This window comes from Strix uralensis, chromosome 25, assembly GCF_047716275.1.
Source record: "Strix uralensis isolate ZFMK-TIS-50842 chromosome 25, bStrUra1, whole genome shotgun sequence".
Lineage (NCBI taxonomy): Eukaryota > Metazoa > Chordata > Aves > Strigiformes > Strigidae > Strix > Strix uralensis.
In genome coordinates, this window is record NC_133996.1 from 5,980,534 (window position 1) to 5,999,754 (window position 19,221).

The following is a 19,221-nucleotide window of genomic DNA, read 5'->3' on the forward strand; positions in this document are numbered from 1 at the left end:
TATCGTGAGATTAGTATTTATTTAATGTTTTCTGTTCTTTAACTATAAAAGAACCAGACTACATACAACAATATAAACATATATAGTACACACACAATTTAACAGACAATAAAGACAAATTCAGTAATGCACCACTGTAGAAAAAACATTACAAAAAGCACTTAAAGATTTGATCCCCACCCTTAAAAAGGGCGAATAGCCTGCGTGGTGGTGATGCACGTTAATTCTCAACTTTGGTTCCGTTTGTTTTTCTCTCTTCCACCCTGATACCTACGCTCACAGCCGTCGCCGCGTCAGGACAGGGACACCTGCAGATCCAGCAGCTTGCTAAAACATCGGCGCAGCTTCTCAATTACTGATCTGTGGAAAACGTCCAGTTATTAAATCTGGAAAGGTTTGCTGGGTTCACACTGCTGCCCGGAGTGTAGTCTGAATTGTCTGTGAACGCTGCCAAGCTATCTTTTGTAAACTGCTATAAAGACCCATGATTAACTTTACATGATCTTTTTCCCACATAAACTATGGATCCCAAATACCTGTGGAAGCAGAGCACTAGGTATCAGTCCCTTCTTTCACTCCCTAGCACTCCCCTTTCTCATCAAAATAATCTACTTAACACTGGATAATATTTCTTTGTTTGGTTTTTAAGTACCCTTATTTTGCTTGTACTGGAGCACTTCTTAAAAAGTTGTAATCTGCTATGTTTAAAAGTTCAGTAAACAACAGAAGAGTTAAAACAGTAAAAATGTGAAAGAAAATGGGCATTTGGAGAAAGCTGGGGTAACTGAATTTCACATACATCAGGTTCAGATGGTACAAATGAAAATGTTATTGTACCAAGTAGTATTTTAGGACAATTTACTTTTGATTGAACTACTCCACTGATCTGTCCAGAGATGCTGCGTTTTCTGGCAACATTTGCACATTGGTTTTTCAAAAGTGAAAAAAAAAAAAAAATCTTCCTCTCCTGCTTCAACAAATATACAGCATCTTGTTTAATAATACAGTGCTATGACTGTACTGGCTCTCACTTGGACAGATTCTGGAATGGGCTTGGAGATTTACAGAGGTCCTTAAATCTACCCATAAATCCATCTGCATGATGGTATCTCAAATAGGCAGGTTCTAAAATCAGGGCATCTCCCCAAAGTGTTAACTCTTGTTTAGTTTAGTGAGTATTCTAGTTTTCAGTTTCACACAGGAGAAGAATCCTCCAAGTCTCCAAAGACTGAGGTATTCTGATTTTTTTGTGATCTAGAAACAGCTGTTAGAGCTACCAATAGCTTTTATTTACTAACAAAAGATATCTTTCCCCTATTAGAAACACAAAACAACTACAAGAAGACAAGTTCAAAGGAAGCTTCCCATTTTTGTTTGAGTAATACACGCGCTCACGTACCTTAGTTATTAACAACCAAACAACAAGACAGAATTTGAAAAATCAGTAGCACAGTCATCGGCTCTCAAATTAAATTTGTGTTCACATAATTCCCCTCCAACTCAAAAAGAATCCAGCAGCTAAAAATTAAAATAAGCCTTGCCGCTGAAGAACTTAATTTCTAAGACTTGGTTTGGTTTCTAATTCTGCAAAAATGTCAATGTATGCTCAAATTTTACCCTTATAACTAGTCTCGTGATCAATGGGACCAATTGTGAGTCTAAGCTTTCATAGGACTGGAGACTTAGCTGCTTATGTTAAAAGCATGAACGAAGGACGGAGTCATATTTTGACAGTTAAAATATTTTGCATCTTGCCTGGCAGTCCAAAGATTGAAGTCTAGTTTATCGCCTTTGGATATCTGGGGATGGCATTTAAAGTTGCTGTGTTTTGAGAGGGGTTTTTTTTAGGGGTTGGGGTAGGTAGGTGTTTGTTTCAGTTTTGGTTTTGTTTGGTTTTTTTCTTTCTTTTTAATTTACTAGTGTCCAGACGCCTGCTTATATTTAATAAAAACCAAAGAAGTTGCTATATTCACTGGGTATGATTTACTAAAGGTGCTCCGCTAACCTACATGGCAGGGATGATGACATCCTAACTGTAACTCAGACCTAAAAGCAGCTCTGTGTGGGCATGCACACCACACGTACGTGTATAAATGGAGCCGCTGGCAAGGTTTTAACAACTTCGTGCCCTTTATATTCTCATACCTGCTACTAATATTTCTAGGTGCGTAGAAAATCTGAATTTCAAACAGTCCAACAAAAGGCAAAAACCAGACTGCCTTCAATTATTTGGTTGACATGTTAGCAGTGGCCTTTAAAAGAAGAAATGCAATTTTTATGTGCACGTTAAAGGGCACTGTCAACTTAAGTTGGATCCAGAAATCTTTAATACTAACAAAAATGAACTATTTTTTTAAAAACCCCAATAATAAACAAGTCTTGAAATATGAGTGATTCCCAGGCATTTCTGAAACAAAAACGTATAAACCTAAAGATCCCAATAAAAGGGAAGAGATTTCACTGTTTGAATGAAAACACTGAAAAGAAAGAAGGGGTTATTACATTTTTCATTGATTCAGGATATTCTAAATCAACAGGTAAATACAGATTTTTAAATACAATATTCTGTAAAAGCAGGTTTTAAAAAGTCTGTTTGTGAAATATCCAATATAATTGAAAATTATCTAGAAAGAATATTTGGAGTTTGTTCCCCCCTCCATGCATTTTATCGTAGGCATTTGACAGGATTTTCTTCTAGCTAGGATCAGTGGCTGCTTCCCAGTTGCATGGATTTTTCTCACCCCGCATGAAAAATTAAAAGCTTTAAAAAGAGTTTAAAAAGTTAAGATGATTATAAAACTACAAAAACTGGTAAGGAAACAAAGTCAGTGCTAATAATATAAAAGATTTTCTAAAAAAAACCCAGTTGGCTGAGTTTCAAGTTGGCAGCATCCTTTTAATCCTTTCCTACCAAGAATCTGATTCTTGCTTGCAAATTGTCTCTCACCAGAAATGGATGTATTAATTTTTAATTCCCAGAAATTGAAATGTGAGCCTTAATCTAGACACTCAGGTTTACTCAGTCAACTTTTGAACAGTAAAAAAATCAAAGCAACCCTCTCAGAGAGTTTTATTTTCTAAACAATCAAAAAGCTCCAGAACGCTCCAAGATCCACAAATATAGTTAAGTCACTTCTACAAATAAGGTTCGGTTTATAAGAATTTGTCATTTAAAGTAGACTAAGGGACTTCAGTTATGAAACTGCCTTACAAAACATCAGTAAATTAAATGACCACATTTGGAAGATTTACAAGGTCTTGCACCAAGAGGTTAAATGCGCTACTAATACCAGTGCAGCATGTATTCCTGCAGTGAAATACAGTGCAATTATGTGCAAAAGTACGTTAAAACGTATACTCTAAACAAAGTCAACTACGGAGAGCTAAGACTTCAAGATATGTAGTCTGCGTGGCCTTTAAAAAACTTTGAGAAAGAGATTATATTAGAAATAACTTTCCTAAAAACATTATTTTTGATTCTTCATTAAGCACCATATGAATATTTTAAAACAGCTACATCATTTTCTCAAAGCTTGTCGAGGCTGGATCTACAATGGAAGATTTCAGGAAAAACATCCAAAAACTAAGTGGAAAGCACAGCAAACAGATTTACATGAACATCTGGTCACAAGAATGTGGGTAAACTACATCCTCTTCTAAATACAAAGGCTGAAGGACTCCACTGAAAACAGAGCAGCACAATATGACAGATCAACAGGAAACATCGATTTTGGTGGTGACTTTCAATCTGGAATGTGAACGGCATAACCCCCCCCCCAACCCCTTTACCCAGTGCGACACAAACCTTAACACAGCTCCATTCTCTATGCACAAGACACACAAGAACAATCTCTAAGACCAAAGAAAGCAGGTTGAAGTAAAAGCGCTGAAGGTCTCTGCAGTCATTCCTGCAGCTCTTACTACACACAGACTTTCGCAAGAGGTTAATTTTCCCTACTCTGAATGTCTTCACAGTTTCAGAGTTACCCACCCCACACCTCAGCACAGCTCCGCCGTGTGAGAGGCCAAAATCTGACAGTTTAATTGTGGTGCACTAGCCAGAACCATGCTCAGCTGATACTCCATATCTAGCGGCTTCTACCAATATTTACAATGAGGTGGCATCTTCATGCTAGAGCGACCAGAAATTGGGATGCCTGGTCACTAAATATCATTTTGGATCCCTATTTACATTCCTACCCCACTTTCATTAGCGAGTTAGTCTCCCAACAAACACGGATAATCTGCGACTTTTTCAGGTGTTCTCACATGCAGAAGTCTGTCCTTTATCAGATAAGCAGATACCAAAAAAATACCCTCTGGTGTTGGATGGACTCAACAAAAATAAGAGTAGTAGTCCAAAAGACTAGCCCTGGTAGGCTGGAGGTTGCATTTTCAAATGTGCTGGCAAGATTTACAAGCCCAGTTTTGCTCAGATTTTCAGAAGTGCTAAGGACCCAAAACCACAGCAGGATTTTCAGAGGAGCTCAGCTCCAAATCTGGCATCTGCATGAGCTGTCTCTTTGATGGTCTTAATTTAGAGGACTAAAATAGGGGCTGTAAAGCCCTGAATTTTTTAAAGACCTTGTCCCAGTGAGATTTTTCTGTGATGATGTGTATCACTATGGTACTGCTCAGCTATTACAAACTCAAATTTACAGATGACCTGGAATAGGGCCTACTGAAAGCTTATGCAACTTAAATTACAGAAAATAAACGTTACATGTGACGCCAGTATCTTCTCGCAAAGGTGGCACTCGTCAGGAACTTACACCAGAGAGACATTTCAGAACAAGTCTTTTTACCTTCTGCTGTTTTCAGGAACCACTAGTGGAGTGACTTGTTTAAAAAGAAGCTTGTTTCTTCTTTCCTCATCCTATGTGATCTGGGAATGAATTCTTAACTGCATTTGTCACATCAGAATCACCTCTCACAAGTAAATTGCAACATCGCTACAGGATTACTGTTTCACTGGAGGATGAAGCAGATGGAGGAACCGAATTGTTCTTTTTCGGTATGTAAAATAAAAGCACAAGGTATGCAAAAAACCCCCAACTGGTTAAATCGGAGGGCTCTTTTGTTTTTTAGGTTCCATCTAAATGTTTGCCAAGTGTTAAGTCTACACTACAAGGCTCAAGAAGCACTGTCTTGTGAGGTGGGAGGAACTGCTCATTGTCAGCCATGTCTGCCTACAGGCTTCTGATCCAGCACTTACTCCAGCTAGAAAGACTCATTACAATTTGCCTTTTCATGAAACACTTATAAACAACATAGTAAAGAAGCATTAACAGTCTTATTTCACAGTATATTTCAGTTTTGTCTCTTCGTTAGGAAACAGTAGGTTACCCATAAGCAAACAGGCTTTCTGTTGGCGGTGTGTTTTCTTCTAAAGCTTCCCAGCTTGATTTTTGATAGCTTCTATCAACTTGCTACTGGAAAGGTAAAAAAATCTCACCTCCTTTGAAAGCCAACCTTTATCTATCCCAGCAAAGAAACATGAGGTCCACACTGAAGCTTAAACACCCCCCCCCCCCCCCAAAACAAAACCGTACTTGAATAAATTCACACAACAACATAAACCATGAGAAGGATCACCAAAGACTAAAAGAAAATATAGCAAAAGAAAAAGGAATTGCATACAAAGAGGCTAGTAAAAATTTCTGAGATCTCCTAACCAATTGCTTCAAAAAGGGTATTCAGAGCTGTTTTATATGCATAGCTCAGATATTTATATTTAACTGCTCCTTGGCTACATCAGCTGTGAATCTGGCTATTTAATCTACCAGAATCAGAATTCCCAAGTAACCTGATTGACAGCTTTTAACTGCTACTGTAAAAAGCTGAAGAAAATGGGGCAGTTCGCTTAGTCTAAACTGAGAGACCAGGACACTAAACACCCTAATGTGTGCTTAATATTTCTTAAGCCAAGACTACTAATGTCTACATGACATTAAAGACACATCTGAAGATCTGTAGTCTGAGCTCTTGAGAGAGGAAGATGCAGTAAAAACAAATCAGAAAGAGAAGCTGGTTCTCTAAATACCTGCAATTAAGGACACACGAAATATATTTATTCTTACTGTCTGTGCTTCCAGTAGCAGCATATTTTTGCTATCCTGATTTGTCTGCCCTGGAGGTCAAATCCAGTCTAAGCAAACACTTGAGGTTTACAATTTAGATAATACTGTCCTAATACAGAAGGATCACAACTTAGTTTAGAAAAGTCCAAGGTAACGGATGAAAACTACATTTCTTTTAATGTAATCTTCAGAGAGAAGACGGTACCCCTATCAGATCAGGGATTAAGGACCACGACAGCATTATTTGAAGAAACCTGTTATCAAAACAACACAGAGATGTTCCACCTGCAAAATCAAAACTAGGAGGCAGAGACACCACTGGAAATTGCTCAAGTACAACCTCTGTGAACCCCAGACAGAAGATTCTTCACAGATTTCTGGTGCACAGCACTGAAAAGTATTAAAAATTCCAATTCTCCCCACTCTTCCAGTAAAAAATGGAATAATAAAAACCAGCACAGTCTCACTAATAGGGCAAATAAGCAGTTTTCTGTTGCAGGCTGTCAGAGAGACACTTTGAATGCTCCCACTCTCCTCTCACTGCTACATAAGTGTTTCTCGGTCTGATAAGCTCCTGTGGATTTCCTGCTTGTCATCACCATCAGCATCATCATCATCAGCTGGATCATTCTCCTCTCCAGACTCCACATAGATAGGCCAATCGTTATCGGCATCACCCTTCTCCTGGCCTTCCGACGAAGGTTCCATTAGGCTGAGGTTAATGGGCATCGAGTCCTCGTGGGTAGTGGTCACGCAGGTGCAGCTGTCGCACAAGCCAAAGCGTCGTAATCCTTGAGACAGGCTACTTGTGAATGTTCTCCTGCAACCTTTACAGATAATTGGCTTGTTTGATCGATGCACCTGAAGTTAAAAATAAAACACTGTGGTAAAAAAAGGCAATCCGCCTTCTTGCCTTAGCTCCTTCTGGGGGTGCTGGTTTGCATATATTCCCAGAACAGAAAAACATCTACGCTTAAGCTAAAGGGCAGATGATCCCATCACATTTCCAGCGACAAAAATTTGGGGCTACATAAGCAAATATCAGCAGGTTAAACTTACTATTAGAAAAGTTTATCTCACATCAGCAACCATCATTTCGTCCAACATTTTGGGAAACACGATCGAGAAACGCCAAAAACTTTAAAATTTCCTGATAATCTTGCAAACTTACACTTAAAGCGTGACTCCGAAGGTGTTCCTGCCGAGTGAAACGTTTCCCACACGTCTCACAGGGGTAAGGTCTCTCACCTGTGTGAGAGCGAATGTGCCGTTTTAGAATTCCTTTCTGTTTAGCCGTGTAGGGACAGAACGGACATTTGTGAAGCTTGATTGGCACAACTAATACATCACCTTTTGGAAGAAAAACACAATGCATTAGATCAGGCAGTTCACCAACGTTAGCTAGGTGGGCTTCTTGTCTTCTGAGCTGCAAATCTGAGTCAAGATAGTTGCACCTTCCCCTCTTTGTATTTGGCTTACCTGGAATTTCTGTAGGTTGTGCAATTTCAGAAGACACTCGTGCAGCTGCAGATATCAAGTCCCTTGATGATCAGCCTGCCTATACTTATATAGCTGATACTCTAAGGGAGATGGCTCACAACAGAAAAACAAATTAATTTTATTTTAAGAAGCCATTTAATTAAATGACAAAAATTTGCTTTTAGTGCAGTGGGGTCTCTGCACTATCTCAGCCATAGAAAGTCTCTTTTTTTTTTTTTTTAAGATCCCACTAGCGTTAAACAGCATTAGAAACTAAACCAAATTACAGGTAGAAGTAGCGCAATGTTTCCCAAAGTTTTACAAAGTGCATAAATTTAGATGTAGGGAACCCATCTAAAGATATAAATGCTTGTTTCCACTGCCGTTCACTTTACCCTTCCTATTGGTTATAACAAGATGAAGGAGTCCAATACATTTGCTGCTGCTATTTTACTTTTCCTAAAAATCAAACTATACGCACACAAGTAATATGTAATTTATGAAGTCAGATGCAAAAAGAAAAAATTAAGTTTTACATAAACATTTTACATAAACATGGGTATTGCCAAGTTTTTCAGTGTCAGCCCAGATATGAGCTTCTTTTCCCACATAAAGGTTGAGATACTACACTAAAAGATTCGTTTTCCCTGTTTCGGGTATTGATTCAGGAAAGCGTTTGCATATCAAGCCTTGAGCTCTTTAACAGTTACCCCGAAGTAGGTGGGGCTGTAGAACATTCCTTGTGCTAAGGTCTGTCTAACCCAGTCTCAACACCAGGAGCGTCTAAGTATTAACGTGTGAGTGAAATTCATCTCGCCCAATTTCAGACCTTCACAAGGTGTTGCTAATCCTGCTGGGCAATTAGAGCTGTTTAAAAAAAAAAAAAAAAAAAAGAAAAGCAGTTCTTAGACCTGCCTTGCTTCCAGGCTCTCTAGAGGTGCCTGTTTACTCTCCATCAGCTGTGAAAGGGACCAGGATGACTGGTAACAGATGTGGACACTTGAAAGTAAGTGGCACTTATCTGTCAGCCTGAACGCATGAGAGAACCATTCTTTTATCAGGACTTTGTATTTCTCATTCCTGGTGTCTTGGGAAAATAATACTTCTATTCTACTAAATGCTTACGATGTTCAATTTTAGCAGAGAAGCATAATTGAATGCAAGGTTTGGGTTTTTTCCCCCGCTCCTATTTAAAGCACATCTACCTTTAACATTCCTAATACATTGTCATAACACTCGATGTTCTCTATCAAATTCCAGGAGCATTTCCCTTTTAATGATTCATTAACAGTCTGAAGATGTTAAGAGGGAAAAAAGTAAGCAAAGTTTGTGTGTTAGATGGTCTTGCCTTGCTACACGTCAACCACGTGCTGGTGATGGCACTCTGTTCTGGTAACTACAGTCCTCTGGTGACTGTAGGGCTGGATTTGTGATTTTATCCGATTCCTTATTTTAAAGCAGTGAGAGAATATATGGGGTTTATTGGCTTTAAGATCACACATGCCTGCTTGAGCTGGAAATGACATGAATGTAAGCCTGCTATCTAGAGTAGAATATTCAGGGAAAGATTTCCTGTCTGCTGCCCACACCATTATTATATTTGTCACATCCTGAACGACGATGGCCCTTGCAGCATTTGTCAGAGCCGCCTCCTGTCTTCCTTAAGGCAGTTTGGGCGAGGCAAGCTGTGCACCAATGTGACCGAAAGCAGATAAAATGCCCAAATCCTTACTGTCCACTTCAGGAGAAAGGCACATGGACATGACCTTCTTCTCCAGGTCCCTGACACTGCTGCTAGGACTTATTCCTGCCAGCGTGAGACATCCCAACAGGCCTGGGCTTGGGAAAGCAGGTGACCAGCAGCTGAAAAGCGAGTCTGCCTCTAGAGGTAAAAGTTAAGTCTTGCCTTTGTGCAACACCACAGAGTGTAAAGCTTTTGGTGCCCTTGAAAGAATTTCTAGGTATCTCTCAGTATTGAATAGAACTGATTTCTGCCCTTTTAAAGTTCAAAGTAAGTAACAGCAAACAGACTGTCATCCAGCAATTGATGTGCTGTCAGGAGCTTCAGTGGAATAAGCTACTTCTGCTCTGTCAGGTTCTACAGCAGATCCCTCTTGTGGCAGCTCAACTGATCTTTCCGATTGCTCCTTATAACACTAACATTACAAGAGGAAGATTCTTTTTAAAAATTCGCCTGCCATTCAACAAGGTCCCCAGTGAGATTGTTTATTAAAGCAGGGTCACCAACACCAAGCTCCAGGATCTGTTTCAAAGAGACTCTAAAACTGTTAGAAATACTTACCTCCCAAATGCTGCACTGAATAAATGAGTACAGCTTTCTTTTGAAGTCCAGAACAATAGTTTATTTTGCTACGGCATAATATTCAGCAATATATTCCTGAACAAGAACGAGAGTAACAAAGGAAGTCGCACACTACGCACTTTCCTCCTCAATTATACAGACTACACCCCCCTGGAGTCCTCTCACCTGTGTCCTCACCATACCAGTCGCTGTGAATGTCCATCATGGAACTCATGGCTACCCCTGCATCCTCTGGCCTACCCTCAAAGCCCCGGACAAAGTGGTGAACCACATCATCCTTTCTCTGAGCTGAGCTGTTGCGCAACAGGGCCTCTAGGAATTGTTTCATGTGATAGTTATTGCAGGCCAGGTCCATCGCCTGCCCGCCGTGCAGCCCCTCTTCCATCTGCTCGAGGGACAACGGAGTGGGATACTGCGGCAGCCGTTCACCCACTTCTACCTCTACTTCATCCGAGTCAAACTCTACTTTGGGTTCCACCCCCTTGGGCAGCGAAGAATTAACGTCATCTGGAGAGTCGCTGCTTACAGGGTCCCTGACTACGAGCTCCAGGGGATGGCAGCTGCTGCATTCACCGCAGGGAGGATCTCTCTGGCAATCCGAAATCCTTTCCTTCTCCTGCAGGGAAGAGACAGAGGCAGAGCACTGGCTCTTGGAGCTGTACGAGGTGCCCTCTCTCGCAGAACTAGCGCTCCCGCTATCAGCCTGATAGAAAGCAGCTTCTCTCTCTATTTTCCTGCAAATATCTAACGACGACCTTATATATGTTTTGCAGAAGTTGACCACATCGGTCATCTGCAAATAGCTAGCCGCAGACATCACCTCGATAACATTTTCCCCACAGAGATCTAGCTTCCCGGAATAAAGGAAATCTAGGATGATGGAGAAGGCCTCCGAGGTGACAATGTCCAGAGAGGCGGTGCTGTGGCGGCCGCTGTCTTGGATGTAGTGAATCAGCAGGGCTCGGAAATAACCGCTGTTGGCGAACAAAATGTTTTTGTGCGCTTTGAAGATCCTCCCCTCCACGATAATGCTGCAGTCGCAGAAGAAGTCCCTCTTGCGCTGCTCGTTGAGCTCTCCCAAAAGCTTGGTGTAGTACGACTGCATCTCCATGGCTCCCGCCTCCGCTCGCTGCCGGAGTCAACGAGAAGGCACCGTCAGCAGAGCTCCCGCGGGCCCTCCCGCCGGCCTCTCCCTCCCCACACCCGCGGGGCACTTCTGGAGACCCGGGGCCGGGAGCGGCCGCGCCACCTCCCCGCCGCCGCCACCGCGCACCCCCCGGGCCCGGCCCGCGCCGCCGCGGCTCCTCCCTCCCCTCACCGGGCGTCCCCCGGGCCGCGCCCCCGCCCTCAGCGCCGCTCAGCGCCGCTCACCCCCGCTGCCGGCCGGCCGCCCGCTCCCGCCGCGCCGCCGTGCCGCGGCCGCCCTCCCCGCAGGAGGAAGTGACGTCACGCCGAGTCCCGGCCGAGGGGCGGGGCCTACGGGGTGAGGGGTCGGTAAATATTGATGACGTCAGGCCGCCAAGATGGCGGAGGGGTGAGCTGGGGAGGGCGGGGGGCGCAGCCGGGCCGGGGGGTGGCGGGGAGCGGGCCGGGCCTGGCCCAGCCCCGAGGTGGCGGCGGGAGCGGGCCAGGCCTCGGGGGGGCGGCGCGGTGGGTCCCGGGGAGCGGGCGGGGCCGGGGCCTGCCTGACGCGCGTGTCCCCCGGCAGGGAGGACGCGGGCTGGTGGCGGAGCTGGCTGCAGCAGAGCTACCAGGCCGTCAAGGAGAAGGTAAGAACCGGCGGGCCGGGCCGCGCTGCCCCGGGGGGCGGGGGGCTGGGGGAGCCCCGGGGCTGGCCGGCTCCCCGCGGGCGCTGCACCGTGCTCCCGGCGGCCTGCGGCGCTAGCTGGGCTTGTGGCCGCGACAGCGGCCTTGCCAACAAGGGCTTGGATGGCTTCCGAGCCTGGCCGTGGCGTGACTGCCCGAGGCCCGGTGAGGGCGTGCGGCTGGAGTGCGGCCCGGGACCCCCGGAAGGGGCCCGGTCGCTACGCGGAGAGGGAGTTATTTGTTATAAATACCCCAGTGCTGCGCTGGGATCTGACGGCTCAGGGGAGCAGCGTTGGGCTGCCGCGGTGAAAATCCCTCCCCGAGCAGGGAGGGCATGTGCTTGCAGCATTGCTTTTAGATGTGTAATTTCCTGCCTGTGGCAGCGTTGCTTATGTTAATCATACACAGAATGCAGAACAAGGCTTTTCCTAACCTGTCTTTTCCTATTCTTAGCTTAAAAAAGCCCACTGTAATGTATTTTGGGCATAGCAGTTTCCCATGGTTATTCTGGTTCTTATGGTCTTCCCCACTACACGACTTGGGGTAAGGGTTAAAGGCTCTTGCACTTTAATCTTCAGTGTGCCAGGTGTTTCCAGGGTGACTGTGGCTTTGTTGGAGAGCACAAAGATTACACAACCTGTCTGTTGTCTTCTTATAGTCCACAGAAGCTTTGGAATTCATGAAACGGGACCTGGCTGAGTTCACTCAAGTAGTGCAGCATGACACAGCCTGCACTATTGCTGCTACGGCCAGTGTGGTCAAGGACAAGCTGGCAGTGAGTATAGGAGCGAGAGAGCTGGGATTTGTGTTCAGAAAGCAAAGTGGGGGGTGAATAGGATGTACCTGTCTCCGAGGACCCCATCCCCTGAACAAACCCCAACGTGTAACCATGAGCTTCAGGTTTCAGACTTTCTCCCTGGGGCGGGTTTGGTGCTGAGCACTGTGTGGGATTTCCTTGCTTGTAGTGGCGAGGAACCTCTGGAGATGAGTGGAGGTGGGTTCCTGTGCTTTGCCTCTCCCTGCGTGCCGTGTGGGTGGGACACTGGCAGTGTCACTGTCGTGTGACATCGGATCTCCACACGAGCTGTCAGCCTTAACCCCACACAGCTGCTGCTGTGACAGTCCAGCCCCAAACCAGCCAGTCCCTGAACCTGGCTGTGTCCTTCCCCGAAAAGCCTAGACTCAGTTCTTCACAAACCTATTACAAAGCCTGCCTACCCCATTACCACCTGAGGCTAGTGCTGGCCACCACACCCTTCTCCTAGCCTAGCCCTGGCCACACAGTGTCACCTCATTAGCTCTTTTTGTAGGCAGAGGCATCCTGCTTCCTTAAAGGAACCTATCCAGAAAAGACAGACTTGTCCTGCTACTGCTGGCACTGTTACTTACCCTGTGCTGCTTTTTCTCTTCAAGAGGACGGAAGGTTCATCAGGTGCGACTGAAAAGGTGAGGAAAGGACTTTCTGACTTCCTGGGTGTCATCTCAGACACGTTTGCTCCCTCGCCGGATAAGACCATTGACTGCGATGTCATAACGCTGATGGCAACACCCACAGGTACCACAGAGCCCTATGACAGCGCCAAGGTGAGTGCCCCGTTCCCAGAGCTTCCCTCCGGGATGTGGGGTCCCGAGCCCTGTCCTCTGGGGGCTCTGCTGCTGCTGCCCCTCCACTGACAGCTCTGCCCTGTGCGTTTTCTCCTCCAGGCTCGCCTCTACAGCCTCCAGTCAGACCCAGCCACCTACTGCAATGAGCCTGATGGTACGGGGGGGACTCGGTGGTGCTGCTGAGCCAAGCTGGCCCTTGCGTGGGGTCTGTGGGCTGTCCTGAATTGCCCAGAGCCTTTTGCCAGCGGGCCTGCTGGCTTCCCTGTAGATGGGGTCACCGTTTGTGGAGAGCAGATCAGTCTGTTGCCTCGGGGACTGGCTTAGACTGAGAGTTTGCTGGGCCAGTTCAAACCGCCGCTGCAGCTGGTGCTACATGGCCTTGTGCTGGCAGAGGACCTGTGATGTGGGGTGGGCTCAGAGACCCACCTCTCCCTCCTCCTTTGCCCCTTGCTCACCCCTGCTGGCCTGGTCTGTAGTATATTTTTGATTAAAATTCCCAAAACTATTCCTGCCCTGTTTGTGTCGAGGACTGTTATCTCTCTGCCTGTCCTGTACAGGTCCTGCTGAGCTCCTTGAGACCTGGCTCTCTCAGTTTAACCTAGAGGAGAAGAAAGGGGAGATTGCGGAGCTGCTGGCAACCAGCCCTTCCATCCGGGCTCTCTATACCAAAATGGTAAGGCCCTGCCTGGCTCCTGTAGTGGGCAACTTCTGACGTGGGGTATGGTGCAGGGAAGCCCTGAGCTGCTCAGGCCCTGCAGTTGGTGGTAGAAAGGACTGTGGTTGCGTGGTAAGCTGGCACAGGGATATTTGGCAGCGTATTTTATTATTCTTCCCTGCTTGCTTGCCACTGGCCAGGAACAGAAGTTCCTCTGTGGCTACCTGATGTGTGAGCATCTGCCAGTGGATACCTGAGGCTTGGTCGCAAGTCTGTGCACCTGAAAGTGCAGGTTATGAGGGGAACAAGGCAGCAACCGCAGCCCTCCTTCTGACGTGACTCATCGCATTTCCCCTGTCGCTCCCAGGTCCCGGTGGCTGTTTCTCATTCTGAATTCTGGCAGCGCTACTTCTATAAAGTGCATCGCCTGGAGCAGGTAGGTCAGGAGGTGGGTGTCTCCCCCAGTGGGTGGGCACTCCAGCCAAGGAGCTCGCTAACGCACACCAAAGAGGCAGAAGATACTTCTCTTGGAAAAGCAGGGATCTGGGCTGCCTTGTCTGTGTCCTTGTCACTGACGCTGAAATGCTGGGGGGGAAAAAAGGGATTAGGGACGTGAGTGGCGACTGACGCTGAATTCCCTGTAGGATGAAGCCCGGAGGGAGGCTCTGAAGCAGCGAGCGGAGCAGAGCATTCACCAGGAGGAGCCAGGCTGGGAGGAGGATGAAGGTGGGTCCAATGGTTGGGGATCTGCGGGAGGGCTGGTGCAGACCTCGGCAGGTCTCGGTTAGAGAGGGTGGTGCCTCCTCCTCCTCGCTCCCACAGATTGAGCTCCCAGCCCAGCTGCAGCCAACCCCTGCTGCACTGTCAGCTGCTGCTGCGCTTGCTGAAACATCTCTCGCTTCTCTTCTGCCTTCCTACAGAGGAGTTCTTGGGGATGTCACCCCTGCCTTGTGCAAACGTGAAATTTCCAGAAGCAGCAGAGAAAGAATCTGCCCCCGCAGCCCTGGAGGGAAGCTACCCCACTGTTCACAAGGGACCCTCAGAGGAAAGCTGGGCTGTCCTCCCCCCGGAGCCGGCCCCAGCAGAGGGGAGCCCCTCTGAGAGCAGTGAGAGCATCTCCCTTGTGACTCAGATTGCAAACCCTGCCTCTGTGCCTGCTGCGCAGCTACAGACTGGAGCACAACCAGCTGGGACCGGAGACCTCTCCCAGAGGCTGCTGGAGGCCACCTCGGAAGAGCAGAGCTCCCTGCCAAAGCCCCCAGAACCTGGTCACCTTTCTGCACCTGCCTGCAAGTCTGCAGCATCCTCAGAGCAACCGGCTGTTACAGAGCTCAAAGAGGTGGAGAGCAAAGCCCAGGGCAGGACAGAGACTCTGAAAGAGGAAGGACCAACAGATCTACGAGTCTTCGAGCTGAACTCGGATAGTGGGAAATCCACTCCCTCCAACAATGGCAAGAAAGGTGCGTATATAGTGCCAGCACAGGGCCTGGAAACCTTCTGCTGGGGGTGGCAGCTTTTGGGGCAAGGGCTCTGATTTTATGATGATGGGGAGGAGAAAAGACGTTTTACCAAAATCACCCATGAACGTTAGATCCAAAGATTGCCTAATGGGCAAAACTAAAGTGGAAGCAAATCTTTATGCTATTGGGCAGGGTCAAGCGGGTCACATCAGATGGTGACAGTCTGCTCTCAGCAGGTGGCTGGGCCGGTGCTGCAGCTGGCTCTGGCCTGAGCCCTCTCCTGAGCCCCCTCCCTGTGCTCCCTCAGGAGAACGGAGGGTGAGACTCCTCCAGGACCCTGTGACTAGGGAATGGCGCAGCTCTGGCTGACGCTACTGGCAAGCCTTTCCTTGTAGGGGATTCTGCCTTCAGCAGAGCCTGCTGCAGGTCTCCCAGAGTAACGGTTATGTCGGTTATAGGATTATAAAGCCACTGGAAGTAGCCTGAGCTCCAGCAAGGTGACCAAGTATCATCAACTGGGTCTGGGAGCAGAGTGAAGTTAGACAAGAAGTCCGAAGTCTGCTGGCTGCACAGAGCAGACCTTTGGTCCCTGGTCTGCTGGGTGCTGGGGCAAGGCTGTGGGCTGTGTAGGGAGTGTGGTGTTACCTTCCCTCTCCATGTCACCCCTAGTGCTGCTCCTCTGCCTCAGGAGATGGTTCCTTCTGTTGGGGCCTACGACAGTCCCCATATATAAGTCACTCCTGTTATTCCTTATCTGTTGTGTTTCGATGTGACTGAAATGTGACACACCCCAGTTCTCCCAGGCCAGAGGAGGACGTGTTTCAGTGTTCACCTCTCCCACTTGTTCTGAACCAGCCCTTGCTGCGAGGGAGGTGCAGTTCAGTCCATCCCCTCTGTTAGTGAGCTGACAGCCTGCTCCTGGGAATGGGGGAGGCTTTCTCTCCTCGGGCAGGCTGCCGTAGAGCTGAGCCTCCTGAATACCAGGGCCTTTGTGGGTCTGCTTGGCCAGCTGCGTGCTTTGGCCGGGGTGTCTGGCGAGCACACGTGGCTCTGATGGCTCAGTCGCAGTGTTTGTGGTTACAGGCTCCAGCACGGATATCAGCGAGGACTGGGAAAAGGACTTTGATTTGGACATGACTGAAGAGGAGGTGCAGCTGGCGCTCTCGAAGGTGGAAGTGTCTGGGGAGGTGAGTTGAGGGGAGTTGCTCCCTCAAATTGTTCCCAGAAACAATCAGCAATGCCTTGGGGTGCTGCTGCTTGAGCTGTGCTGTTGGTGGGTGCAGTTATTGCAGTTTGAGGGCAAATCCCTCTGTTGGAGCTCTGTGTCCAGCCCCAGTGCTGGAGCTAAGGCTGTGCTGCCCGCTGCAGCGGGACGGGGCTGCTGCTGGCCTGGAAGGGCAGCGCTGCAGCAGGCAGCTGCCTGCCTGGAGCCGCTCGCAGGAGGCTTCTCGAAGGCGTGACTCGCTCTTTGAGGACATGGAGCTTGGGATCTCGCTGTGGGAGTCATGGGTGGTAGCTGGAGTGGAGAGTGGCTGCCTGGACGTGCTTAAAGAGGGATGAGTGTGCAAGTTCCCTGAGGGGAACAGAGCAAATCCCTGTTGTGAGGGTGTGGGAGCGTGAGGATACGTCAGGCTTTGGCTGACTCAGGTGCCCTGGTCAGGAGGATCTATTGACAAGTGGGTGTAGAGTTACAGAAACAAACTGAGGGATGTTTCTCTTGTTTGCAGTTGGAAGATGAAGAGTGGGAAGACTGGGAATAAAGCGACTGCTTCTAGTGTGTGTCACAGGCTCATTTCCACCATCGAATGTGAATTAAATCACGGACCGGCTGTTCCTTTGTGTGTAACTGTGCTGGGGATTGCAGTTCCAGGCTGGAGGAGTTTCATTCCTGCTAAATCCTGTGGGCAACTCGCGTGACCCCTTCAGACCTGGAGGAGGAGGAAGCAGGAGTTCACTCGTACACTTAGCTGCTAGGAGCCCATCTTAGTAGGTCCTAGAGACTGGCCGAGCCAAAACTGACTGCCCCGAAAGCGTCAGGTAGGGGCAGATGCGATGCAGTGAGGGGTCCCCGGGGCGAGCTGGGCACTCGGACACCTGGCAGGATTGCTTGGTGCCACCAGACTGCCAGCTGGCTGATTGTTTGCTTGTGTGTGTGCGTGTGTAGTCTACAGTCCAGCAGTTCAGAGGCTCTTGGGTGCAAGTTCTGCCTCACTTGCTGCTCTGTGCTGCTGGCCAGGCTGTCCCTGGAGAAGGCCCTGTGCGGGGAGTGGCCGGGGGCTGGAGGTGCTGCAGTAGAAGCTCTTTCTGCTGTGCCACTCCTTGCTGCAAAGAAAAGGCAGTGGGCTTGTGGCTTTGACCCGATGCCTGGGCCGTGCTGGAAGGAGCCAAACTCCCTGCCAAACCCTGAGCTTCTGCCTGGCTTTTCATCTTGGAGGCTTCTTCTAATGGAAACTCCTGTTTCCTGCTGCAAGAGCAGCAGCTCCTCTAAGAGCCAAGGCCTGCTGCTCCCCCCTTTGCAGCCGCACTGCCTTCCTCTCCTGCGTTTTGTGTACTTCTAGTTAAATTCTCCAAGCAAAGGACCTGTGGCTTGCTCTTACTGAGCCCCTCGGGGCAGGCAGTGATTTGGGGTCATCCTGGGAGCAGAACCCCTCCCTTGTGGTGTCCAGTTCAGCCCTTGCAGAGCCCCAGTCTGGCCCACTGACCACTTTAACCTCCGCCTGGACACTGAGGCTCGGCCTTTCCCTCTCCCAGCCTGGGGGGAGGCAGAAGCACCGAGGCGCGGGTGGTACCTGTTGGCTGAGGCTGTGTCTGTCCGCTCCTCCGACTCCCCTCGTGTCCCGCGTGCCAGGCCTCACAGCCCCTGGGGTCACCGGCTTTGCTGCGCTCACTCGGGCTCCTTCACTTAAGCCCCCCAGGACTGCTTGCAATGCTTCCTTCGGACCCACGGCCTCTTTTGGGGGCAGTTCCCTTCTAATGTCCCGAGACGCTCCTCGGGGGATGTCGCTAATACGCAGTTCTGAAGGGACAGAGCCCTCGCTGCTGTCCCGGCCCTTCGGGTGGTGGTTTTGTATGTGCTACCTGTGTCCTCCTGCCCCTTCCAGGGCTGCTTTGTTGGAGCTGTGGGTTTCCTTCTGGTTTGGGATAGCGTTAACCTAGGTGCACTTGGAAGAGTTGGGGTTTTGTTGTTTTGGGTTTTTTTTTTTTCCCCTTTGAGGAGATTCTTGAAGGCAGCTGCCCATGTAGACGCATTGGTGGCAGCGGTGGCTTCAGGTGCTTACGCCAGAGGACGTTTGTCCTGTGAAACCCACGAGGACTGAGCTACAACTCTCCTCCCGCTCGGTGTGCGGGTGCAGCAACGTGCTGCGGCCTCACCCTGTCCTGGGCTCAAATTTAGCTGTAGTGGGAAAACCCGTTGTGGGTTGATGACACTGTTGGGGGTGTCAGGGCGGGGGGTCGGGGCTGTGTTCCCTGGGGGTTTGATGGTGAGTCCTGGCTGGAGAGCTCTCATCTGTGTCACTTTTTCTTTTTTCTTCTTTAGTCAAATTAACCGTTTGGTTGTCTGTGCAATATTCTCTGTTCTGAACTATTCTGCATCTCCCTGAGCCTTTTCTAGCTGGGGTGAAAACCAGGAACAATTCTAACAGCTGGTAGTTTTGTAACGATGACTTTCTCCAAACCTTTTACAGACTTGCAGTTAACAGCAATTAAAGAAATTCTACAGAGTCGCTGCCTGTGTCGGGCGTCCTCATTTCCTTTGCCGGGGGGATGGGGGTGGCTCCCTCAGGAGGGTCTGTGCATCAGCTGCTTTAAATT

The 19,221-nt window shown here is 48.2% G+C and overlaps 2 protein-coding genes across 2 annotated transcripts; one reads left to right on the forward strand and one right to left on the reverse strand.

The window, feature by feature from the left end:
* On the reverse strand, positions 1-11,305 carry ZBTB8B (zinc finger and BTB domain containing 8B). The gene is made up of 4 exons (XM_074894279.1): positions 11,254-11,305; positions 10,048-11,011; positions 7,252-7,430; positions 1-6,941 (listed from the first exon to the last, which is right to left on the reverse strand). The coding sequence occupies exons 2-4, from the start codon at positions 10,991-10,993 to the stop codon at positions 6,624-6,626; spliced, it is 1,443 nt and encodes a 480-aa protein (XP_074750380.1). The 5' UTR covers positions 10,994-11,011; positions 11,254-11,305; the 3' UTR covers positions 1-6,623.
* Positions 11,306-11,369: 64 nt separating this feature from the next.
* BSDC1 (BSD domain containing 1) lies at positions 11,370-19,133 on the forward strand. Its single transcript, XM_074894273.1, has 11 exons — positions 11,370-11,416; positions 11,591-11,651; positions 12,347-12,463; positions 13,102-13,272; positions 13,393-13,447; positions 13,851-13,966; positions 14,316-14,384; positions 14,593-14,674; positions 14,869-15,408; positions 16,492-16,595; positions 17,136-19,133. Exons 1-11 carry the CDS (start codon positions 11,406-11,408, stop codon positions 17,166-17,168), a joined length of 1,359 nt encoding a protein of 452 aa, XP_074750374.1. The 5' UTR covers positions 11,370-11,405; the 3' UTR covers positions 17,169-19,133.
* Positions 19,134-19,221: the final 88 nt, after the last annotated feature.

Coding starts and splice junctions, on each gene's coding strand:
- BSDC1 (XM_074894273.1), top strand. Junction 13,273..13,392: donor AGCCCTATGACAGCGCCAAG/GTGAGTGCCCCG, acceptor TTTCTCCTCCAG/GCTCGCCTCTACAGCCTCCA. Junction 15,409..16,491: donor CTCCAACAATGGCAAGAAAG/GTGCGTATATAG, acceptor TTGTGGTTACAG/GCTCCAGCACGGATATCAGC.
- ZBTB8B (XM_074894279.1), bottom strand. CDS start 10,993: ATGGAGATGCAGTCGTACTACACCAAGCTTTTGGGAGAGCTCAACGAG. Junction 7,431..10,047: donor CTGGTATGGTGAGGACACAG/GTGAGAGGACTC, acceptor TTCTTCCAAAAG/GTGATGTATTAGTTGTGCCA. Junction 6,942..7,251: donor TTCGGAGTCACGCTTTAAGT/GTAAGTTTGCAA, acceptor TTTTAACTTCAG/GTGCATCGATCAAACAAGCC.